Genomic DNA, 25,850 nt, shown 5'->3' with positions numbered 1-25,850 from the left:
ATATATATTAAGGATCTCGCAGGCGTCCTATAGACTAACTTAACTATAATAAAGTAAAGATATATATATAGCCGGCAGCGGATCTAAACTAGCCTCTTTTGCTAGCTAGCTATATTCTCCGCAAACTAACCTTTAGCGCTCTTAAAGCTCCGCTATAGTAATATTGCAGTGAACCTGCTACGGGACTCTAGTAGCAGGCCCTATTAGATCCTAATTAAGTTTACGTGCGAGTTTATAAAGAAGTATCTCAGTATAAAAGAGGCGTAAGTTTAACCTTAAGCCTTATCTCATCCCTCTACCATCTTCTTTCCCCGCTTATTCTAGCTAAGACATGCGACTTACATAGAAGCTAGGAATATGTTTATACTCCCTAAGATTATCTTTAATCTATCCCTAATACTTAGTCTACACGTCGCCCTCCTAGGTCTTATCTTTACTAATAATACATTCTTAGCTCCAAGTCTTATATTAGCTAAGAGGATTAGCAAGCTGGATATCCCGCCTAGCTATAAGCAGCTGCTCTTATATCTTAAGCCGGAGATAGCTAATATCCCTGTCTTCTGCAAGTCTATTAGGACGCCTTATAGCTAGGAGATCTCGCCTAACTAGCTACTACTATATATAACTCTCTTAAAGTGGATAAAGCGGCTTAGCATACTTACTAGGTTCCTGCAGATCACGCATCTATACTGCCTCTAATATGATATAGGCAATGCTTTTAACTAGAGCAGTGCATATTATATAGTCCCCTTCTTGCAACCCCGCCCCTATCTGCTATGCGATATGCTAACCGTAGACTAATAGGTGATATAAGCAATGCGCTCTAGAATATAATAATATAATATGCTAAGATTAATACCTTTATTAAGTACTACCTCCGCCGGATAGTTACTGCTAATACGCGAGCTATTATCTCTAGCTATAAACCTTAGCGCGACCTGATACGAGCGGCCTATTAGATAACTCGCTAGATTAATCCTAACTAGCTGTAAGAACTTACGCTTAAGGAATCCCTATCTGTTAATTAGGATCCTATTATCTGCTGCCTTATTATAGAGCGGGAGAAGTGAAAGCGCCGCTTTGTCACAATCACACTTAGACAGGCCAGAACCAGACGTGCGAATATAACTTAGAATATAAAGTAGAGAGCTAAGTATAGTGGAGGTTGCTAGAGTTTGATGTGGAAGCTGCTTAGTCAGCTTAGTCAGCCCTATCACATGACCAGTCACGTGGGACCGTGACACGCTTCTAGGGCATAGCGATATAGCAGCTAGGGTACCGGATTATTAGCTAGGCAATCTTTAATACTAGGCAGCGGCTAAGAGCTGCGCTTCTTAAGTACGTTTAAGAGCGCTAGGATCTGGAACACCTAGTTAATAAGATTAAGCAGCAGCTTTCTAGGCTTAAGCTTAGCTAGGATGTAAAGACTACCTTAGACTAGAATAATAAGATGCCCCCGCTCTAGAAGCGCTTAGCTGAGATGGTGATAATGCTTCTAGGCACAACTATTAAAGAAGAGTTCCGCTGCTGTAATACAGCTATTAATGCAGTCGCTGCTTACTGCCACTTCTAGGAGGGGGGAGCTGCTGCCGTACTATATAAAAGGTTATTAATGCAATAGATAAGTCTAATACTATTAAAGGAGATCAGCCCCTAGCTAGCAGCTGCTCAGGCCAAGAAGCAAGCGTTAAGTAATGCTATATTATTAGTGTTTACCAAGAAGAGGACTACTACCTGTTTCCTCTACTTAGAGGAGTAGAGCTTGCTATTTAAAAAGCGTACTTATAAGTTTACTAGTCCGGGAGACTTAATAAAGCACTTTAAGTAGAAGCATCTAGCCTATATTAAAGAAGGGGATCGGCTCTAGTGTAAGGTCTATTAAATAGAGCTGTAGCACAAGTAGCATCTCTAGAATTACATAGAGAGTATCCATGGAACCGTTTCCTAGTACTTAAATAATACACCTAAGAGCGTATAATTATAGAGCTTATATTTGCCCCGTCTTTTCTCTCCTTCTCTGCCTTTTCTAGGTTAATATGCTACTCTTATAGCGTGCTTCCTAAGTAAACTTATAGCTAGTTATGCAATTACAGGGTTGCTTGCTTATTCCAAGCAACTTTATTTAGGGCAAGACTAAATTAGGCGGGGCCCTAGTAACTACGTAAGAATGGAAGGCTGTTCTAGAGCGGAGCTAGTTTATAGGCTACTGATATAACTTAGCCTCGTAGACTTTCTTTTGCTTATAGTAAGCTTAAGGCCTATCTAGATTGATTTAAGGCTATAAAGGACGTCGTATGCTAGTGCCTGCCGGGCTTTAACGTTATTACTCTATACTCTTAATTTAGCGTGATAGTTGCTATATATTAGACTAGCGAAATCGCTACAAGCAAGACATGTCATAATAGGAGAGATTAATTGAGATGGGATGGTATAGCTATCATTTCTTATACTAGCTCTATATTTAGAATCCACTGCAATTTTAACGTCTTCCCAGCTTACTCCTAGGACCCTATAAGCCCCTAGGACCTACAAGGGTCCTAGGACACTTGCTTCTAGGACTATAGGAGGTCCTGGGAGCGGTAGTCCCAGGACACGCTGCGATCCCGGGACTCTTACCGGTCCTAGGAGCCCGTAATATTATATGCATAGCTAAGGCTTATTAATCGTGCTTTAAGTTTATATGGTGGATTTATTCTATTATTATATAGGCAGATTCCCGCCACGGTTCCTTTATGCCAACTATTTGTTTGCATCAACTACTTCTTTCTAGTATTAACGTTCATCACTGCGTACCGGAAAACACTGCGTGCCGGAAAAAATTATTGGTACTTTGACTTTAAGAATTTAAAATTTTAAGTATATCTTAATATCTTTTGAAATAATTTAAAAACTACCTTCTTTAGCCACTTCCGGACATCTTCGACCCTTGCACTAGGAAAATTATAGTCTTGTCGTCGCCGTCGCACCTGATTTGTAAAAGGGTTATTCTTATTGTAAAATTAGATTCCTCCGTTACAGCTCTACCACCAAGCTCTTATTCTCTCAGAGATATATAAAAGGCTTGTATCCGAGCTCTATGGACTTCCCACCACACGGAAAATCGTCCTCAGCCATAGCTGTGGTGGCGTGCTGATTCATGTAAGATCGCCACACAGATCAAGACTTTGTATAATGCAACTAACCATATGTGGGCTAACGAAACGACCCCGCAGATCCGACAATATTTTATGCCGTAATCTTAGCTATAAAGCCTAAGGCAAACAGTGGCAGGATAAGTGTGGCGCAACCAGCGCCACACTTAGTAATAATCTTGACTGATGCCTGGCTTAGTTGGTCCAGGCGCGAAAGTCGCAAACAAGATGTGAACAGAAACAAGTCTCTATATTCAAAATCACGTCCAAGTCAACATCGACCCTATCTTCTCGACGAAATCTCACTTGCTAGAGATCTTTTGGACTCACTGCTAGCGGCGGCCAGGCCGGCTCGGACCATGCCTACTGGCATCAAGTTAGATCACCAGAGACCCATCATGTACGAGTCGGCAGTAAAGAAAGACGCCAATATCATTAGCCAAGCAGCATACCTTGAGGCAGCGACGGAGCTCTATGATTCACTCTGGGATCAGAGGCAAACCATTCAAGCACTTGTCAGTTACCACTTGAGGCTCCCCAATCGAGACATCTGTATGGTCGATGCAAAGGCTCGATGGATTTGTGAAACTTCAATGTATGCATACCTATCGAGATACGATCGACGTGGTGCCACAAGAAGCTCATGTTTCGTTGTCCTATACCACACAAGCTTGCTGAAATTAATTATCCTGGAACAGTGGATGAGAAGTTGAGCTCTGTAGTCAATTTCTGAGAAGCTATAAGAGGACTGAGCTTCACCAGATGTTTTATTTCCTCGATAGATAAGTTACGTATAATGGAAGGCGAATTGAGTGTCGCTATATTTACACATAACCTTTTCAAGCGAGCTCCACTTCTGACACTTAGTGGCTGTGCATCCTTATCTGGATGTACCGTAAGGTACCGATTATCATCATAGAGCAGAGCTAATTACTCTTTCCACTTCGCCCCGAGGCCTTATCTGCAAAACAGTCCCTTTTACAGGCTTACATTTTACCTCCATGAAATTTCCACCATCAAGCTCATACCATCTCTTCGCGTCATTGTAGCACGGCTGATCAAAATGGTGACGGATAGGACATCAGCTTTCTGATCATAAATAGATACTCGAAAGACTATCAGCAACCTTGTCATTGCTTTTGGTCAATTTAATGCCATCCGAGTTGTATAATGTCCATCATTATATTAAGAGCCCCCCCGTAACGAGATGAACCATAAAACTCACTCCACATCAGCTTAAATGGCAGGAGCAGCTGCCATGGTGTAGGCACACAAGCACTTCTCTCTATCGACCAATTTCTGCTTCCAATTACTGCCTGAAAACCTCGTAGATTTAGAAGTACCCAGAAAGATACAGCAAAGTTGCTACATCAATTTCCAATCTTCTTTCGCTTGCTGCTCTAAGCAATTCAGGCTCTCGGTATGGAGAGAAGGGGAGATGACGGTCTGGCTGAAGCACTAAACCTTTTCCAGTGACATGTGCCAAGCTGGAATCTGCTGACAAGATTGCAAGCTGTCTATCCCCACCACTGATTTTATGTACATGGTCCCCCAAACCCACATTTCGTATAACAGTTCCTGTCATGCCGGTCGAAGTGAGGAAAAGCATGAGGTCCAATTCTCGCCATCTCAATACGCGGCTTTTTAATTCATTTTGCCGCTCGCGCTCGAGATGAGGTGAGAACCACAGACGTCTTTGCTGGAAGCACAGGTAGCTCCAGAAGTCCTTTTCTGTAATCGCTTCCGAAGTCTTAGCTCCCAGTGGTTCATTACCCACGCTCAAGTGTCTCCCATTACTCTCTCGCGGTCTGTAAATAGAGTATCCTAGACAGCGCCTCTGGCTCACAGTATCCCATGATAACTGTCCTGGCCTTTGCATCCATCACACGACTAAGCTTCGTATCCATAGCTCTACTTGACTCCGCTGCCTTCCCTTCCACTGTTCCATCGCCTGTACCTTTTACAGACGTTTCAGCTTCCTGACCCGGTGGCTCAATAGTATCCCACGTGTCCTTTGCCTTAATCACAGCCCTAGTTATAGCAGCCCATGTCCTATAGTTTAAGCTATTTAACTTGGTAATTCTAACCTTCTTGATAGTTGAATCATCCTCTATTTCAGCGAGATTTGGACCTTCCTGGTCCCGTTCTGATAGTAGCGGCCTGCGTCGCGGTTCTTGTGGCAGTGGTCAAGCGCCGGGCTCATAACCTGTTGGAAGTCACGTCTTTCAGCTCAATGATACAATGTAACAGAAAATCGTACGCAGGACTCAATTAGGGCAAATCAAGTATATTGTTAACTGTATAGAACAAGCTACGGAGGGCTTCCAGCCACATATAAGGACTACAAGTGAGACGTGCATGAAACAAGTACTGGGCGGCCTCAGGCCGCCAGGCACACTTCAACAATAATATCTCATTGTTATGATCACGTGATGCATGAGTGGATAAAGAGTTCCAAATCAAACAACCTTACATGCTTATACTGTGTAGTTCTACATACTGCACTGTACAGAGCAGGTTTTTCCAGAGCCTTCGCCCAATTCTTCCCAGGAGGTTTGAGCGGTCTGTCCGCCTTGGATCGCTGGCGGGTAACACTGAAAGCTATTGAAAGGATAAACTTGATTCGTATTGGTTGTTCAAGCTCGGACATTTGTAACACGAACTTAACGACAACATCCTTTTTCCACAGTGTGACGTACTGTCAGCTTTTGGCGTTCTCTTCTATTAAGCGTCGTCTGCGAGCACAATAATAGAGGGTAGACCAAGGGACATTACCATGATCTGTAAGAGCACGGTATAAGTGAGGCACGCCAGGAGGCCCACCTTACGCCAATACTTGACTGGCTCTGTCCATGTTAGCTTACTGTCGTAATGGTGTTGTGAACGAGACGACTGATTGGCAGCGGTTTGGCAATGGCGTACCCACAATTCTCAGGCTAAGTCACGTGTATGGCGTAACAGCATGTTTCTGGAACACTACTCTCACCCCCTAAATAAACCTATTACGGTGGAGATGTGTGGGTAGCTTCCCAGGGGGTCCAGCGAGTGATATATGAGGTTCTGCGCCCTGTGAAGTCCTCCAGAACCTTCTACAGCCACACCTGCCAGGATAAAAGACCACCTTTTGGCCTGTGCAATGAGGCAAAACAGGGGTTCTGACCACTCACAGTAATACTTTCCAACGAGACCCGCTGAATTTGGTTTATTTAGGGGGGGGAGAGTATAGTGCGCCTCGTCTCATTCCACATCATCATCGGACGCCAATAATAGGGTCGTCCTAACAGAGCATTCATCTAATCTATCTAATCTAATTAGGCGATAGTGGAGTGTACTACTATATAAAGTGGAAATAGAGAATAGATTACTGGTGTTGCCTCCTTATCGCCGTCGCCGTCACCAAAGGGAACCCGCTCCTGTTGCAAAATTGCTAACGAGTTCGAAGATGACCTTAAGTTTGTAAAGGTTCGAAGGACTGCCGAGAGAAGCCTGATATTAGTACATAAAACAACTATGACTTGGCAAAGACTGAGACCCAGTTTATATAGTGACAAAGAGTTCGTTCGAGGTCTAACTGGAAGCGTCATCCAGTTTCTTTAACGAATCTGAATGCACAGACCCTTTATTTCGAGGGTCAGATGATGACCATTATTGTGACGGTTCGGGCCATCATGGTCATGTGTTTCTCACGTGCTGGCTGAACGTCACCTGTATATTAGTCTCTTCTTCCACTTCTCTTCTCTCTTCACCTTTAGATTCTAAGAGAGTATCGAGTCTTGTGCCGTTGTACACTACCACGCTCACAATTATTGCTGAATCGAGGCTCACTTACGTTGTTATTAGACCAGTAAGCGTACTTTGAAGCACGCCAAATGACAACACTGGAGCATTGCATCTACACGCAGAGAGCAACAGATGGCCATTTCGATCGTTGCGGGCACCTAGGGAATGGCTCTGCGGCTTAAAAAATCTTGGTCCGAATGATCCTCCTCATGATGTCGCTATTCCCCTTCCTTTAGCCTAATACCACTTCCATCTCCTTTGAAGAAACTACCAATAGTATCTGTCTAGTGACCGCCGGCCCTGGTCGCCAGAATCGTGCTGTGTCTCCCTACCAGCCTCAACTATGTATACACTTTTGGAGGAGCAGGATTCCACACATTTTACCAAGACTTTCCACGCAACAGGCCAGCGAAACATAGCCCATCCTGCGTGCAACAACTTTTATGCACACTCTTGATTGCAATCAAAACGCCGCTGCTTTTCGATTTGCCGTTCCAGTGCTACACTGTTAAACAGTTCGTGAAGCCGACCCAATTCATATCTTCTTCACTCTATACTAGTAGGACCATTTGATACAGTATGTTTTACCAGTCAATTCCTGAGTTATGTTCGATTTGCGTCTTGAAAGTACCTGCACTAATCGCGGTTCGGTATCTCCAAATAGAGGTTTTGGCGCCTCCCCCGGTGTTATTAACCTCCTGGTAAAGACTGCGGCGATGCGACTAATGGCCTGCAACCTGCTACAATGCATTATCTCGATTCAGCTCCACTCGCCAATTTATCTCAACTCTTGCTGTTGGCACCATCAGTCAGGGCGCTGTTGTGAACCATGACCCATAACAGAACCCGTTACAGGCAGCCAAGGTACACCGTAGCGGTTACGGTAGCGCTCGGTGCAGCTAAGATTTAGCTGTGGTCGATGACATACATATCACGCCATCGTTAGTTGAGTGAAAGTCAGTTAGAGGAAAACTACTCAGATCTTTTGCTGCTATTTTCTGTGACGGACGGTGATGGTTCCGCCGCCGTTGCTGGCAATAGCACACTCATCAAACCGTGCACTAGGCTTGCTAAAGATGTAAATAATAGATTCCACTATGTAAAGGTTTGAGCAATACTCACATGTAGCATTTGCGTACAGCGTATCTTGATATTTTGAATAAATCTTTGTAGGTCATGAAGGACCTAATCGGGGCTTGCTTTTAGTTGATGTATTTCAGACCCCCCCTCCCCCTTCCCTCTCCCTCTCTCCTGTTTAATTCTCGGGGGAGACCCCTAAAACCCCCCTTCTTCTATCTCTTAATTCTTAGGGGAGACCCCTAAGACCCCCCTTCCACCTTACCTAGCTCTAAGAATCGGACTTAGAGTCTTAACCCTAAGTCACATGATTTTAATTCGATTTCGACTAATTAGGATTGTAGTTCGTTTGGACAACCGGTCCCCTATAGGGATTTATAAGGTGACTGAGCAGGTCTGATTGTAGTAAAGCTTGCTGCGCAAGCAATAAAAGGTCAAGTTATCCTTGCTGGTTTCAATTAGCTGCGAAGGTTACCGCTTAAGCCCCTCGACTGAAAGTATCACTAACTTCAATATTTCCATTGCGAAGAACCGACTTGCTCTATATATGTGCTGTTGTAGACGATGATGGAAGCCAAAGTCATTGATCATGTACCTAGGGTGGTGATGCCAGCGCCTACCTCAGAAACGGAGAGGTAGTACCGCCACTTTTGGTACAAGACGCGAATATGTTAAGTGGCTACTACAATTGCTCGATCTAACCTTTCAAAACTAAAGATTCTGTTACACCAATCTGACGGACCGATCGAGGCCTCCATGGAAGTCTTAGAAGCGGATGAGCTCCCAGGAAATTGTTTCAATAGAGATTGAAACTTGCGGAAGCGGTACTTGTGTAATTCAAGATCAGATAGGAATGAATAGCGCTGAACCCATTGTCAGAATTTCAGTGAGGGATCTAATTTCTATTGAAGTACATCATAAGAGCAATGAAGGCGGTCAACACGGTCGCGTCAGCCCAGAACCGTGTCCTTGAGTAAATCAAGAAGTTCTGCTTTCATCCAAAACGCGAACCCCAGTGGGTTTGGAGAAGTAGGCTTGTCAGTACGCACATGAGACGCTTTTTCTGTCCGGGAATTACGAGGCATGAACTGCTTCATAAGATTCTCTTTCTCGGGTCGATTGAAGTAACGGAATACATGAAAAGAAGCTGTAAACTCAGAATAGTCGGTCATCTCTGTGACGTGATGAGATACGCTGGAAGCCCCGATCTGGGATCGAGGCTTTATTGGATGCCATTCGCCGGCGAAGACACTAATTGGAACTTGATTGGCATTGCGGGCGCTCGATTCTACTTGTTGTTTGATAGGGGCTGTAGATGGGCGTTGGATCCAAGCACGCATTTTAGCTAACTAAAGAATCTATATCAACCATGTCGGCTCTCCCAGAGCGTCCAGAAAAGCGAGTCAGGCTTGCTCTTCAGCTCACGAGGATCGCCTACCTCCACAATCCGTCCCTTATCCATAACAACGACGAGATCCAGATCCGCGATAGTCTCCAGCCTATGCGCCACTACCAAAACCGTTTTCTCCTTGAAAACCTCCCGTAGCACCTTTTGCGCCTGCTCATCTGAATAGTGGTCGACACTACTAGTGGCTTCGTCAAGGAGCACAACGGGGCTCTTGCTCAGCAGGGCTCGAGCTAGGCAGAAGAGCTGTTTCTGCCCGTGAGATAGTCCAAGACTCTCGAAGTCTACGTCCAGACCACCGCGGCTGCTGATGGTCTCCCACATGCCCGCACTAGATAAGGCATCGATCAGGATCTCGTCGGCGGCAACCGTCTCTAGAGGGTCGAGGTTTGTACGGACAGTGCCGGGTAGCGTCACGGAATCCTGGGGGAGAGCTGTGAGGTGGGTTCGAGGTACTACGCTCGGCACCGACGCCAAATCGAGCCCGTCGATTGTAATTGAACCTGACTGGGTTTCCAATAGTTTCAGAAGGCTTAGTAGCAGCGAGCTCTTACCGCTGTATTGTATGATATGTAAGCCGCTGTTCAGAGTGGCGGCGTGAAGGCACGCGTTGGAGAAAATACATACCTTCCTGTACGCCCGCAGATTCCCACCTTCTGGCCTGGTTGAATCCGAAGCGATACATCACGTAGTACTGTCTCATCTTCGAGACTGAAACCTTGTCAGCATCTAGATATACTTCAAGGAAATGGGGCTTTGTCTTTCACAACTTACTGGTAGGTAGCAGTAAGTCCATCAACCTGAATGAAGCCAGTTGAGGGCCACGATACAGGCGCCTCTAGAATTTGTACTCCAGAGTCTTCTCGGGGCGTGTCTCGTATGAAGTTGCGCAATCGAGCGATAGCGCCAAGAGACGTCTCCATATTCGTCCAAGACATTATTACCCTGGAAAGGCTGTTGTTGAAGCCAATGAGAGTGACCATGGAAAGGCCGATGGCGCCGCGGGATGTTGTGCTCGTAAACCCAACAGCAAAGCTCACTAGAACGATGGCGATGCCTGTAACAAACAGGTCCATGACGACGTTCAACCATCGTTGGACGCAGAACAGGAGATAGAAAGGTTTTTGGGACTGGTCGAGGAACCGAAGATTCCCCTCCTGGAAGTCTTGCTGCCAGCCAAAGGCTCGAATTGTCGCCACACCGTGGAGCGTCTCGGTGAAATGCGTATATAACGGCGACTTGGACTCGAGATCGAGATGTCGGAGCTGACGCGATGTACGAAGATAGTATTTCTGTAGGAAGTATAGCGCTACGATGCAGAAAGGAATCACGGCAGCAACGTACTGTGCGCCCGACGCAATTACGGCCGCATTGGCAAGAAGGGTGAGCGAATCTATAGTCGTGGCGAAGAAGGCCATTGGCAATGCCTGGTCGATGAGTGTCATGTCTTGGCTGAAGCGATTGAGGATGGTACCACTGTCAGTTGTAGTGAAGTACCACAGCGGCGCTCCGACAGCTGCGTCCAGCAGAAGCCAGTGAAGATACTTGGCCGATTTTGGGATGATCAAGAAGGTGACGAACCAACCTACCATACCAGTCAAAATAATGGTGGCTGTTGCGAAGACAATATAGCCGCTGAAATATGCACCACGATCTTGGTCGATGCCATGCTCAGTCCAAATGCGTACCCTTTGAGACTTGTGTGATTAATTTATTGTATCATCTGAATTATAACTGTGTTCGAAACTGATCTTGGAGGGGGAAAGAAGCTTGCCCCGTAATTGAGAGGAATAGAACATACCAAACAATTGACATCTGTTTTACGCCGACACAGCAAATGGCGATAAGTAAGAATCCGAGTGATAGAGGTATCCCGGTCGACTTCAGATAGAATTTGTATAATGACCGATCCCCGGTCTGTCGTGTAAAGTCGCTCTCATCCTCCCCCGCAGCCTTAGCAGCGGCCGGATCAGCGGTTGTTTCAGTGTCGGCGTTTTGTATATCTTCGATTTCATGACTGGAGCGCGTTTTTAACGCGAGGCTTCTCACATAGCCATCCTGAGCCTGCAGCTCGGCAAAACTGCCACTCTGCGCAATGCGGCCGGATGTTTCAAGCACGATGATATTGTCTGCAAAGGGGAGTTGGTGGACTAAGGAAGTTGTTAATAGACAGCTAAAGTATTACAGCATTCGGCGCATATGGCCCACGTACTTGCGTTGGTCGCTAGCAGCACTGTTGCGCCCTGCTTTCGCAGAATTCCGACGACGCAGTTGAAGACTGTTCGGGAGGTAACGCTATCAAGGGCACTGAACACGTCGTCGAGCAAGACAATATCTCTTCGTGCGTATAGTGCTCGAGCGATTGCCTGTACACAAGAAGTGATATTGGGTCAGCACATTAAGATATCAGGCTACTGGCCCCACGCCGTACGTACCACTCTTTGTTTCTGTCCTCCACTAAGACTGATGCCCCCACTCCCAACCAGGCTCTTATCGCCCAGAGGAAATTGAGAAATATCGTCGTTGAGGGCACAGGCATGGCACACGGAGGCGTACCACTTCTCATCAAATTGCCCCGGACCAATGATGTTGTCACGAATGGAGATGTTCCGGAGCCAAGCAGTTTGGTCACAGTAAGCTATCGATGCGCCGACGTCCTCAACCCTAACTGTCCCGCCAGAGAGGCGGATCTCACCCAAGATACCTCTAAGAAGGGAAGATTTACCGCAGCCTACAGGGCCAGCGAGCATTGTGCAGCTGGACTTTGGAAGAGAAACGCTGATGCCCTGAAGCACAGGCTCTGTCTGGCTCTTTAGCGTGAAATTGGCATGTTCCAGGACAAGTCGAGTGGCGTGTGGCTTTCGAATCAAGGGAAGCTCGATATCTGAGTGTTCTTGCCTTTGTGCTAAGACAAGATGATCGCTCTCGCTCGTAGACGGGGATGGGGTTTCACCAGTGGTACTTGTATCGATCCTTTTATCCTCATGGCTTTCCAAGACCAAGAAGGCCTGGATACGATCAAAACAAGCAACAGATGCCTTGAAGTTTGGGATCGACCCCATCAGGTTGGCCATGGGTGACACGACAAGCGCCACGATAGACAAACTGGTGAACGCCTCGGAAGCACCGAATGCATCGGTCCCGGATTTTGTCCAAAATACAGCTGCTGTTATCACAACTACTGGAGTCGCTTGGTCCGAGAAGTTTGCTAGATTAAATCAGTCTTGGGCTTTTGTGCAATGTATGATACAGCATACCTATCAATACTATCTTTACGATAAACGCTCTAAATATTTTCGACACCTCGAGCTCGCTGGCCCGAAGGTCTTGAATCGATTTAGCAATATAGTCAGTGAGACCCATCATCTTCAGGCCCTTGATCTGCGTCAGCATCGAAGATGTGCTGGAAACCCTTTTCTGTATAGCTTGGTTCCATATCGCTCGAGCGGGACCAATGCCATCGGTGACATAGTTTGTGGCAATAACGGACACTAAGGCCACACACATACGCTTAGTTAACATCTTTGAGATAAAACGTCAAGGTTTACTTACCAACAGTTGGAATAACGACGAGGAAGCATGCAGGTCCTATTTGTCTTTCCAGGAGGTAGACAGCAACAAACAGCTCTACAACACTTGCCCAGATCTCGTGCATCAGTTGAATACCAGTAGCAATACCGTCCACGTCAGTGCTCATCAAAGTGACTGCGGCGCCTTCTTTGGCAGAGTTCGTATCAAGACCGATGGTCTTCTTGAAGATCAATGGCACAAGGCTTCCCCGAAGTATTGTGATCAGCTGAAATATGAAATGGTTGTAGATGACTCGTGATAGCTTGTTGGCGGAGGATGTTAGTTTGATGGGATCTCTTCGTTTGGGGACGAGCCAACTCACTGCAAGCCCCAGATAGACCAGACACGTAGCACCAATCAGTCCACCGGCATTACCAACAGCGTTCCGCTGATCAGCACCCCTATCACTCTCCCCAACAAAGCTCACAACTCGATTGATCAGAAAAGGCTGGGCGAAGCCGAAGCCAGCGAGACAAAGACGAGGGACGACTGGAGCAAGGAAGGGGACCTTGAAGGCAGAAAAAGCCGACTTGATGAGAACATGTTTCCCGCTTCTGTCGCTTGCCTGCCAGACGGCATCGAGCTTGGCTAAAAGTCTAGATGAGTCAAACTTGTTGCCAATACTGCCCAAGTCTCTGACCTGGAGCAGACTTTTGAAGCCGTTCAAAAACAGCCGATTCAGCCACCAGAAGACCGACCGATTGATAGGGCCACTGGTTGCCTCCAAGGCGAGGTTTTTGGTCTTGTCGGTCACCAAGGGGCGCTTTTGTAGCTCTTCAAGGCATACAAGCACAAGCTTTGTTGCCAGTGAGGCGGTAAATAAGGCCTGTATTGGGCCACTGTCTGGGGATCTTAGGAACAGTGTCCTGGTCTGCGCGAGTTCAAGCAAGATGGAGAGGGCGAGATAGCTGACCAAGAGGGTCGACGGCTTGATAGACCGGCGATGCTCTGTGTATGATAGTACGACAATGGCGAATGATCCGATGAGATCCAAGACAGAGCCAGCGAGTGACACCGGCGTCCTAACGGTTCCTGGCAGCGCCCAGAGCACAACAAGGGCGATTTGGACCCAAATCAACGTTGTAGCCGCCGCCTTTGTGTGGAAGAAAGAGAATTAGCGTTTTCTACAAGTAAGTGGCAAAACTGAATGTCCTCGTCCGTCCCCAACGACCGACTTACAAGCTTAGCCCACAGGAGCCATCCAGCGCGCACACAGGTCTTCACCTGCCACAGTGATGTTGCTCGGGCTATAGAAACCAAAATAAACAAGCCAGAAGGGAGGATGCCGAGAATACTCTGCTCGAAGAGGAGCGTGAAGTCGAACACATCGTGCCGCTCTGGACCGAACGCCATGTCGGCAGTGTCGCGCCTATAGGATATATTCAGACCACGATGCAATTCCATGGTGTTCTTTTCAGTAGATCAATGGCAAGAAAGCTTCAGATTACTAGTTTGTTATCGGCAGTATGATTCGCTATTGAAAGTCAAGTCAGACGAGGTTGGTGATTCATAGACCCGATCTTCGATAAGCGCATTGACGTTGCCGATGCACAAGTGACATCTCTTTGGATGCATGAGTGACATCCCTTTGCTCTCTTCTCTGTCCACGTTCTCCTTCCCCGCTTCTCCGGTATTCGTTTCGCACGATACTCGACAGGGGCTTCCATGATGCAATTGTTGTACAAATTGACATCTTAACTGACGTGATTAAAGAATGCAAAACCCTGATCACAAAGCGAAAGCATAATAGACACGTTGTCGTGATGTTAGAAACCAACAAATGGCGTGCTCCACCAGTACAACATAACTCTATCGCTGATAGGTTTGATTACTGTATAGATAACGCTTTTAAGCATGCATGCAGAACATATTAGGGCAGCACACCGTTGTTCGGCCCATCCCTCCCATCTCGCTAAAAGTCGGGATAATAACGTACCGGTACTTGCCGCAGGACTAGGCGTGCGGGGCGAGTAGGATCTATCTTACACAATTATCGGTCTACTAGGGAAAAGCCCATTGAGTACTAGTCAAGTTATATAGCAACAAGCTGAGGTTTATTGTTTGCTTCTAAGGTACACTTAGAAAATTGTGAGCTCTACACGATGAGTAACTACAGTGAACACAAACAAAAGCGTCACGATCGGTCGTCACGATCACCGTCACCATCATCATCGGAATTGGAAGGTTTTCTACCTCATAAAGGTTCCAGACATTTGCCAACTCGGAAACATGGAGAACTTCGGTTACTATACTCCAGAGCCATTTCCTTCGCCTTGATCTTTCTTCTGGTTGGAACAAACGTTGCATGGTATCGATTCTACCTTTCCAAGGCATCTCAACCCGAGGAACCTTACTGTAGATGGTCTCTTCAGATGCAAACTGGGAGATCGACTAACAGCAGCACAGATGGAAGTCCGGCTCAGAAAATGATTGCCTTCGACAATGCCTGGAAAGGTCTTGATGTAGACGAAGTGAATGGGCATCATTACGCAGACGACAAGTGGCAGCATATCTTCCCAGGTGAGCTTGAGAGATCAATAGCAATTCTTTTGATATAACGTTGCTAATACATAACGTGGTGCAGCACACGGAGGTGGAGTTGCGCTGTCCCGTCCCTTCGCCGAAAAGCACGATCTCGCCCCGGGCGATGTTGTAAACGGTGATCCATCAAGGATGCATTACATACTGGCTGGTTACCATCAGCTCCATTGCCTAGTCTGTACCAGCACCATATAGGAGAAAATCCATGCTAACAAGTACTAAGGGAATCGTACGCGAGACTATTTATCAACTGAACGGCACTTCTAGCAACACCGACCCCATCTGGTGGGATCATGTCCTCCATTGTATGGAGCTCGTTCGGCAGGCATTGTTTTGTTTCATGGATGACACACTCCTTCCTGTGGCGGTGGAGCAAGGTATCCCAAATGACCCCAAGCATGTTTGTAGGAACACCGACGCGATCAGGAAGTGGGTCGATGCAAATGGGTATGCGGTGCCGCCGGCCCCTGACGGACCTCAAGCTCATAAAAATGGCACAAAGACATAGTACAGAAACCATAGCTATATACCAGATATCGAAGACGCGAGCACGCTTATTCTCTACTTGATCTCGGCTTTCTGGCTCTTCTCTAATGCCGTGGGCTGCATAGAATTCAGCCCTTTTATCTTCTTCTCGTTCCATACATTTTTAAAACAAGTTGTCTACGACCCATTTACTTTCTACCTAACCTTAAAGGTCTATACGCCATGTCCAGATATGATTTCCTACTTTCCGCTCGCACAAGGCGTAGAGTGCAGGTTCTTTCAAAGGCCCCGGTCCACAGGATTCGGCTACTATACAGAGGATCTTGACAAACTCATCTTTCTCAGACCTTCCGCCAACCTCCATCGCATGAGCGCAGGTCTTATACGCGTCAACATAATAATAACGGTCAAAGCTATATGAGTACTTAAAAACTATTCATACGCGTGGCGTCGAACGAACGGCAATGAAAACACGCCCGAAATAGCTATGCTAACAGCGGCCTAGAGCATATTTTTAATATAGGAACCTTTAACTAAACTTAATTGTAACTTATAGTGAGACCTGCTATGCTTAATACCGATGCAAAAGGACGCGTGCTAGGCCAAATCCGACTTAAAGCAGCTGTCAAGTAAACGGCACATTCGATTATAGCAATGATACTAAGCCATCTATAAATAAAACTTATAAACTATTGTAATACGTGGACGCACTCGGAGAATATGTTGGGCCTGCTACACACTGAGAGCAAAATCAGATTAATCGAAACTCCTTCACCGGATTGCCTTATCAGCACAGTTCGGCCCTTGGAAATAGTGAGAACTGCGGAACTAATTACTAGTATGGAGTGAAAACCAAGTAGATAAAGTGGTGTAGCAATGCAAATACTTCTAAAGTATCGATGGATTGGATGATCAGAGGTATATTTGCGAGCGGAGAACTTCAGATCACGGGAACTGATATAAGGAAGGGAGATGTTCCGTAGGTGGTATTGTAAAAAGGCTAAAATCATGATCCCAAGCTAGTGACATAAGAGAGTGTGCTGTAACATCAGCCGTGAAATCAATGATTTCAACAGGTACTTTGACATATCATATTCCAATGTTCCCCGTCCTGTTATACTACCTTCCATGATGATGCGAACGTCCAGCTTCAAGGTCAAGCTTATTTCCCTCTTCTTCCATATCAGCAACGACAACTCCATTCATCACAGTTCTCTCCTTTCCCTTAGTGCCAGCCCTAGCTTTCGGAGTCCTTGCTTCAGACCATTCGACGAGATCGTCCATTACCCTAGGGCAATAGCGGCTGGTCGCAAAGTCGGGACCCCATGAATTAATGCCGTCATGCCATTTGTAGCGCACGGGGTTCGTGTCCCCGTGGCACGTAATTGCTTGTCGCAGGTAGTCGACGCAGTGATTTATATGTAGCTCCCAGTTGCGAGGCGAGCCCTTGCGGGGATAATAGTCGGGGTATATAAGCCTACGGAGAGAGTCCAAGCAGTGCATCTGATGCATAACATCGAGTCCGGTGACCCAATACCCATCTTGCAGAAGTGTTTTGCCCCGGACGTTATCGGCTTCTTCGCCATCAAGCAGCACGACCCAAACTGTGATTCAAATCGTGTTAGTACTGTGTGTATACATTCATTTTGGTGTGGGTGCGAGGGAGATTAAAAAGAGAGAGGGAGAAATCAAGGAATCGCTCACATTCTTCTAAATCTTCCCAGGCCTCGTCCATAGTCGGGGACGGTTTTCCAGACCAGCGTCTTTGACCTGGCACGTACTCCGCAATCAGAGAACCACTCGAGTTATAGGTAAGACCGCCCGTGAACTCCATTGAGATGCGTTTATTACCGACACCTTTGCCATCGTCAGCTGCATTCTGCGAAATCTAAAGTGCTAAATAAGGGGTTGTAGATACCAAGTGCGACGGGCAACCCTCCAGGATCGTCATCGCACGGCAATCGACCGGCATGGTGTTCCGTGGCAGTCCATGTCCGGAGAAGCAGGAGTGCTGTAGTGCAGGCAAATACCATCGTAGACAGTACCCACGGCCAGGAGGATGTTCTCAGCAAGATGCATTGTTTTGCCTTGTTCCAGCGTCGATGTGGAAGAGACAATGAGTCGAACTCTTCCTCGACTTCATTCTTTAGGAACGCTGCTCGCTGCGATGGTTCCGAATCAAAGGACATGGCATGAGTTTTCTTTCCTGTGTACGTTTTCTAACGATGGGGATAAAATCTATTCAATCTTGGAGTTTGAATGTAATGTCAAGGAGGCGATGTCACAATTCTCTTCGACATTCGAAACCCACTTTGTTAGCGACCTGGTTACCCTTTATCGGAGAATCGTCGAAACCCCCAGGAAAATCAAGTCAACATGTCGTCACCCAAGATCCGAATGTCGAAATATAAGGCCACCATCTTGTGCAGGGGTATTAAAGGTACAGTGACATTACCTTTGTAGATCCCAGATAATGCATTAAGCAGATCGCTTGGCGGTTACTTATCAACGTCGCTTAGTTCAGTGCACGTATAATGGACGTTAGAATATGAAGTATTAGCTTACACTTGCATATCTTGCCTCATCCTCAGATGCTGCAGACCATTCAAACAACCGAACCGTGAGCTCCCCGCACCCTTTCCAATTTCCTACATGCGCGCCTTTGTGCGATGTTGGCTTATGGATCTTTCCTCTAGATAACTTTTTACTCCAAAACTGACGGGACCTTGATCCCCCCTACAACTTCTCGTCTTGTTGCGCTCTCTTTCTTCTCTACTCAGGACATTCAACGTATCACCCTCTTCTACCTACCATAACCTCATTTGGCTACGATGGAGTATGCTACATACTCCAAAGTGAACCAGGAGTCAAGCGACGCCTCGAAATCAGATTTCTCTGAAGATGAGGGCGGTAGTCTGCTCATGTCCCAGCAGCCCAAAAGTTTCGTGGCTAGACTCTCTTACGCCGTAAAACGCAGCTGGTGGGTTGCTGGTCCTTTACTCTGGCTTCTCTCGCTCCTCGCCACCTGGATCATCGCATCAGTGGCCTCGAAATCTCCCTACGATATTTCTGTCGGGCTGGATACCGAGCTAGGTGAGCAATATCCCAATTAACTCCCCGTTTTGAGGGCACTAAGTAACCGTTTGGCAGAACTGTTCAAGCCGCACATTGAAATGTACAAGACAACCTTCTCCAGTGATCTGGACTGGGATGCAAATGGGACACTATGGCGAATTTCGAGACCCGGGTCTTTGCAGTATGTGGGCGACCCCAGTCCCGAGATTGATGCGAATTGGGAGGACCTCACCCAGGGTAAGTATCTATCACGCGCGATATCTCGCTGCTGTGGTGCTAATACTATCAACCAGGCGTCGCCATAGACATCAAAGGCCCCGAAGCAAAGGGAATCGAAGGAACGACGTATCAAAAGCCCGATGGGTCGTGGTTTCTAGCTATCGAAGCGTTCCACCAGCTACATTGTTTAGTGAGTGTGTCGCTTCTCTTTCAGCAAAGCAAAACTGCTTACAATCTGGCAGAACATGATTCGTAAGGCGCTGGACGTAGAACACTACGGTATCAATGAGAAAGACCAGTCAGACACGCACCCCTGGCGCATGCACATCGAACACTGCATAGACGCTTTACGTGAGGCAATCATGTGCAGAGCGGAAGTTGCCCCTATTCCCATGGAGTTCAACGCAAAATATCGGATGGCGAGGCCTGCCTTCGTCGCCGTGGAGCATACTTGTCGAAATTTTACGCAGATCCGGGACTTCATGTCGCAGTACAAGGCAACCCAACCGCTCTTCTAGATGGAGAGGGGATTTGAGACTTGAGCGTGGAGGCAGATTTCTTACTATAATGAGAGTATTTTAGCCACACAGTAGTAATGATGAATCTCAGAAATGTATATACAAGACGTCTGTAGTACGAGATCTCAAGATACTGTACCAGTACAGTATGATACGGCTGTATATTACTACCGTATTTTCTTGGTGAACTGAGGTTCTAATTGTGCCCTTCTCTCAAACTTCACTCTGCTATTACATTTTGAATCAACCACCATTAAACCACTAAACGCTAGTTTCTTAGCGATCAATATGTCTGCTATACTTCGATCACGGTCGGGAGAGTGCAAGATCATTCTTCCGTTGCATTTTCTGCTTCCAGTAGTCTTTTCAACCTTTCTAAGCGTTAAAGACGATTCTATCCCTCAAGTGCTTTTCGAAACCTGCACCTCTTACCAGTGCTACTTTCTCTGCCGGGTCTTTGGCAGAGCGGTGCACAATTCGTAGATCTACAGGATCATGTCCTAGTTCATCATACCTGCTTCCTGCATGGAGGATGCCAGCGTGATAATTTACCTGCTTTCTGCATGAAGGGTACCAGCGTGTTAATCCACCTGCCGTTCGAAGATTGATCGACCCTTATCTTCAGTCTGTAGTTGACAAGCTCGATTTGAATATGCATGCAATTTATCCAAATCCTTTCGAGTGTTGGATTCTCGTCATTCCATATCTTCTGCTCGTGCGGGATCGGCCCGAGTACAACCGCTTCTCTGATGAATGCTTGGTAATGACCTGGAACAACGGCACAGAGATAACAGACGGAGTGGTTCTGACTTTGGCAGTTGCCAATCTAGAGTATGCGGGTGTACATGATCAGATGAGGGTTGATGCCCTGCACGGTGAACTCAACCTCCGATGTATACAAAATTGCCAAGTATTACACCATCGGACGAGGAGAGGTTGGAGATATAAATGCTGCCAACAACCGGATATCTCGTAGAATCTTTTCAAACACCAACTGTCGTCCTTCACAGTCAATTTCTTCCTCACAGTCAACTTGTTCCACCCAGTCAACGTCTCCCTCTTCGTCTTCTCAAGCAGAAAACCTTCACTCGCAAATATGAAGTCCTCCATCATCCTCCTCGTCGCAAGCTCCGTCCTTGCTGTTGCGATCCCCGCACCAAAGCAGAACCAGGGTAAGTGTTCAGTTGGCGTGCATCAATCAACGATATTGACGCGGTTTCAGCTCGCAGCATTTACACGTATGGAGTCACAGAGTACGAGGACAAGGAAAAGGAGGAGGCCAAGGTGAATGCCCGCAGCATTTACACGTATGGAGTCACAGAGTACGAGGACAAGGATAAGGACGAGGCCAAGGTGGATGCCCGCAGCATTTATACGTATGGCGTCACGGAGTACGAGGACAAGGACAAGGCTGAGGCCAAGGAGTAGAGATCGGGTGCGGGATTTGCACTGGTTACTTTATAGTCTAACCAGGGGCAGTTGTGGAAGCTGGTTAGTCCCTTGGACGATAAGGGAAGCTTGGCAATATGGGGGAGGATTTATATAACTTGTTTCAAACCGATGTAGTCGCAATTATAGTACTCTGAATCTAAAATAGAGTTTCGAAAAGCTTACTTACTAGGTGGTTCGTTGCACTATAATTTTATATAATTCTAGGGTTACCCGTCCTATATATAAGGGGCCGAGTTAGGTCCTAAGGCGCTAGCGTTAAGAATAGGCAAAATTCGGCTCCCTAACGCTCGCGTATCTATTTAGGAATAGAGCAAGATTCGGCTCTCTAACACTGGCGCATCTATTGTAATAGCGCTTAAGGAGCGCCGGCGTTGAAAAGGGAGCAGAAATTAGCTCCCTAACATTGGCGCATCCGTTTCGCTAGCGCTTGACGAACGCTAGCGTTCAGATTATAGCAAGATTCGGCCACCCGACGCTAACGTTAAAAGGGAGCAGAAAGTGGCTCCCTAATATTAGCGCATCCATTTCGCTGGCGCTTAATAAATGCTAGTGCTAGGAATAGAGCAAAATTCAGTACCCGACCCTAGCGCATCTACTTAGTAGACGTTAGGAAGCGCTAGCGAAACGAATTCCTAGCCTCAGGCCGAAATATTTTTAGTATTAATAATCTGGCTAAAAAGGTTAGAACATTATTAGTTTTATATCTTAGGCTAAAACATTTTAGATATTTAATAATCTAATTAAAAAGGTTAAAATATAAATGTAAATCTATTCTATTAAGGATATTTTTAGTATTAATAATTAGACCTAAAAGGTTAGAATATCGACTTAGTTCTATTCTAATAAGAGAAAAATCCTCAGAGAAATTTCCTAAGCGATTTCTCCTAAAATTCTAAGGCTCCTATAAGAATTCTCCTACGATATCTATAGACTTAGGAGCATTCTCTTGGGATCTATGAGGTTCTAGGAGAATTCTCCTAGAAGAATTATCTTAAGAGAATCCTCTTATAATATCTATAGTCCTAAGATTATTCTCTTAAGATCTATAGGGTCCTACGAGCTATAATATCTAAAGATACTTATCTTAGAAGCAATATTATAGGAGCTATAAAAGATATATATTATAGTTTTATAAGTTTAATAGTAAATGTGACATATATTAATAAAAAGGTCGCTCAGAGAGTAGGAATCTAGCCCCTAAGTAAGGCTTTCTACTAGTAGTATTTTTAGAAGTTATAAGAAAAGGTTCACGAAGTCACATATATGCTATAATAAAATAAGAAGATATAAATATAAGTATACTAACAAGGTCCTAAGCTCTTTTTTAATTATCTATATTACCTAAATATTAACCAAAGCAAAATATGTAAGAGTAAAAGTAGTTATTACTACCTTTAAGAGTTAGGGTTAGGAGGTTCATATTTATTGCTAAACTACACGTAACAACACGCTACAATATTAAAGGTCCTATAAGTTCTATATTCCGAAACCGAGACCGCTTTATAAGTCCCCCCTTATATATTATAAGAGTCCTATTAATACTTCTTATAGTTTATTATAATATTATAATAATATCCAATTCTAGTTCGGTATAGTTAAAGCCTAAAGTGGTCTAATAATTATCTATAGCAGTAATATAAATCTACTACTTATAAATATAGGTCTAGAAAATCCATTCTAATCTCTATAGAGTTATCTAAATAAGTACGCCTAAGAGTTGCTCTCTACTATTAGAGTAAAGTTGTAGTAGGAGTAGAGTAATTAAAGTTATCTAATATCCTATACTAAGATAGGATCTTCTAGATCTATAATCCCTATTAACCTAGTTCTCTATTATATCTAGGGTAAGGTGCCTTTTAGAAACTGGTTCCTTTTAATTTAGTTAATCTCTACTAGTTCTACTAAGTAGAAGGTTTATCTTTTATATAGTAGTATATCTTCTATAAGGTTTATATTAAGGACTTAAATAATCTAGAATACTAGGTAAGCTCTCTTCCTATAATGCTTTTATAATATCTTAGGTTATAACTTTATAGTTATAGACTTTTTATAATATTCTAGGTTATAACTTTATAGTTATAGACTTTTTTATAATATTCTAGGTTATAACTTTATAGTCATGATGCTTTTACAACTTCTCAGGTTATAGTGCTTTTATAACATCCTAGGTTAACAGATGCTTTTTATAACCTCCTAGGTCAAAAAAAGTGAGACGCGTCTAAAATTTAGACTAGTCTCACTTATATTAACATCTCCTCTTATTTCACTTTCAAGTCTACTAATCCACTACCATTTTATCCACCCTTTCCTTTTCTGCCTGCGCCGCCTTCTTATCTTATCTAAACCTGCCATGGATTAACTATTATACTACTAGTAGTATCTAGATTACTATAGATACCTCTCTAATATTTAAGAGAAAATTAATATTAGTAAATTTCCCTTAAATCCTTAGTTATATCTATATCTTCTATTTCCTATACTACTGCTACTATGTTAACTTATCTATATAGTTTAATGCTAGGCAGTTTTTATAGCCGCGTTTCCATTTTTATCTATAGATATAAGTAAACCCTTATATAAATACCCCTTGGCAGTACTAGAGTAGTATCTACTAGAATGCAACTAGTGTAGCAAAATAGATATCTGCTAGTTAGTATCCCTTTACCTTATAACTGCCTATTAGGATTAATGCTATAAGCTATGCTATCTTAGCTTCTATCTATAGAGTCTCCCTCTATTCTACCTATAACTAAAGTTATAAAGCTATGCTAATAGTTAGTTAAAGGTTAGATATAGCTTTAAATTATACCTAGGCTGGTTTCTTGCCTAGCTAGAATATAAATAACTATTGCTATAAGTCTCCCTAGCTTTTCTCTATGAGCACCTAAATTAAGCTATTAGGACTTATCTGATTTAAGATTTACTAGTATCTAGTACCTAGTCTCTTAAACTGTTTCTCTAGTAATATTATACTATATAGATTTATAGTAATCTTATAGCATATTAGTGCTGCATCTATAATCCACCCTATTAAATCAGCTACCTCTTTCTTTAACCCCTTATTAAATGCTTGCTTATTGCCTTTTTTCCCCTTATATTACTATGCCTAGACTAGTAGTGCGCTATACTTAAATATTAGAGCGAGGTACTACTTATAGACCTGGAGGCGTCCTTTTATGCCCTAACTATTACTTGTATAGGATAACTATTTAGCTTGGCCTATAGCTCCTTATAAGCGTTAGCTAAGATATTACTAAAAGTTGATCCTATCTTTTATAACCAGAAACCCTAGGTATATATATATCTTCACCTGTGCTACTAATTAACTATAAATAGCTAGGTGGGGCAGTATTAGACTGCAGGTAATTATAGTGCACTTATTTAAGTTAAGGAAAAGTTAGTTCTTGTAACTCTATATCTCTACCTACGTAAGAATCTCTCCTAGATCTATGCTATTATCTACTAGCAGCACTCTATTATTAGTATAAAATAAGCAGATAGGAATGCTAGGCGTTTTAGTATTAACTTGCTATAAAAGGTTATCTAGAAAGATATTAAATAGCTATAGCAAGAGCGGATAGCTTTATACTACCTCTTATATCCAGCTAAACTAGGTAGTTACTTGTCTATTAATTAAGATCTGCAACTACTACTCTATAAATATAAGTTGCTGGATTAGAGATTAGTATAGCGCTGAATAGCCGCGTGCTACTAGCTTTACATCTAGCTTCTAGTGATTAATTATATTAAAGGCTGCTTTAAAGTCTAGAAAGATAATTATAGAGCAGGCTTAGCTTGCTAGCATCCTATAAATCACTGCGGCATTTATTAAGGTGAAATAGCAGCGCTAAAAGCTAGCTTATATAGGGTGGAGCTATGCCTAAGGAGCTGCCTCTATCTAGAGAAGTAATATGCGTTTAAAGATCTTATAGAGGATACTAATAATTAAGATTAGCTGGAAGTTATATGTATCCTGCGGCTCTCCTGCCTTTTTACTAAGGAGGTGCACCTTAGACTAATTCCATGCCGCGGGCGTTTAACCGTGTGCTAGATAGGTGTTATATAATTCTATAAGCTAGCAGGTAATAGCTATACCTTATATCTTCTTTAAGAACTAGATGTAGATACTATCTATGCTATAGCTTTTATTGCCCTCCTACTAGTAAATCTTGTGGCAGATCTCCTCTTTAGTCTAGCTATTAAGTAGCTGCTACTACTGCTACTATAGCAGCGGCGGCGTCTTAAAAGGATGCCTAGTCTAGCAGTGCTATAGGATCTCCTAGTTCTTAGCTATAGTATCTTAGCTGCATGCTTATACTTCTTAGGTTAGTATAATTATATTATTCTCTTTCTAAGATATCTATGCTTATTTATACTACTGGATTAGATCCCCTAGGTTTAGGTCCTACTATAGTAGTAGTCTTTTAGGGTTTAAACTTTACTTAGTGCTTGCTCGCCTAATTATCTGCTTCTATATATATTAATAGACTGCTACTAGGCTAGCATTTATCTCTTAGGGTTAGGGTTAGGGTTAGGGTTAGGGTTAGGGTTAGGGTTAGGGTTAGGGTTAGGGTTAGGGTTAGGGTTAGGGTTAGG

General features: G+C 44.3%; 3 protein-coding genes across 3 annotated transcripts; 1 reads left to right on the top strand and 2 right to left on the bottom strand.

Annotated features, from left to right (window-relative positions):
* Positions 1-357: 357 nt before the first annotated feature.
* On the top strand, positions 358-932 carry LHYA1_G002149 (uncharacterized protein; the record flags this gene model as incomplete). The annotated part of the gene is made up of 2 exons (XM_031147126.1): positions 358-555; positions 852-932. 2 exons carry the CDS (start codon positions 358-360, stop codon positions 930-932), a joined length of 279 nt encoding a protein of 92 aa, XP_031007558.1.
* A 4,658-nt stretch (positions 933-5,590) lies between these two features.
* LHYA1_G002148 (uncharacterized protein) lies at positions 5,591-5,977 on the bottom strand (the record flags this gene model as incomplete). Its single annotated transcript, XM_031147125.1, has 3 exons — positions 5,907-5,977; positions 5,632-5,829; positions 5,591-5,599 (listed from the first exon to the last, which is right to left on the bottom strand). Exons 1-3 carry the CDS (start codon positions 5,907-5,909, stop codon positions 5,591-5,593), a joined length of 210 nt encoding a protein of 69 aa, XP_031007559.1. The 5' UTR covers positions 5,910-5,977.
* Positions 5,978-9,351: 3,374 nt separating this feature from the next.
* Positions 9,352-12,915, bottom strand: FUM19_2 (ABC transporter; the record flags this gene model as incomplete). Its single annotated transcript, XM_031147124.1, has 7 exons — positions 9,352-9,949; positions 10,021-10,104; positions 10,168-11,082; positions 11,195-11,543; positions 11,606-11,759; positions 11,829-12,601; positions 12,651-12,915. 7 exons carry the CDS (start codon positions 12,913-12,915, stop codon positions 9,352-9,354), a joined length of 3,138 nt encoding a protein of 1,045 aa, XP_031007557.1.
* Positions 12,916-25,850: the final 12,935 nt, after the last annotated feature.

The sequence above is a fragment of the Lachnellula hyalina genome, assembly GCF_007821495.1.
Source record: "Lachnellula hyalina strain CBS 185.66 chromosome Unknown contig00026, whole genome shotgun sequence".
In the NCBI taxonomy this organism is placed as follows: Eukaryota; Fungi; Ascomycota; class Leotiomycetes; order Helotiales; family Lachnaceae; genus Lachnellula; species Lachnellula hyalina.
The sequence above is the reverse complement of the archived record's forward strand: the minus strand, read 5'-3'. Positions and strand labels throughout refer to the sequence as shown.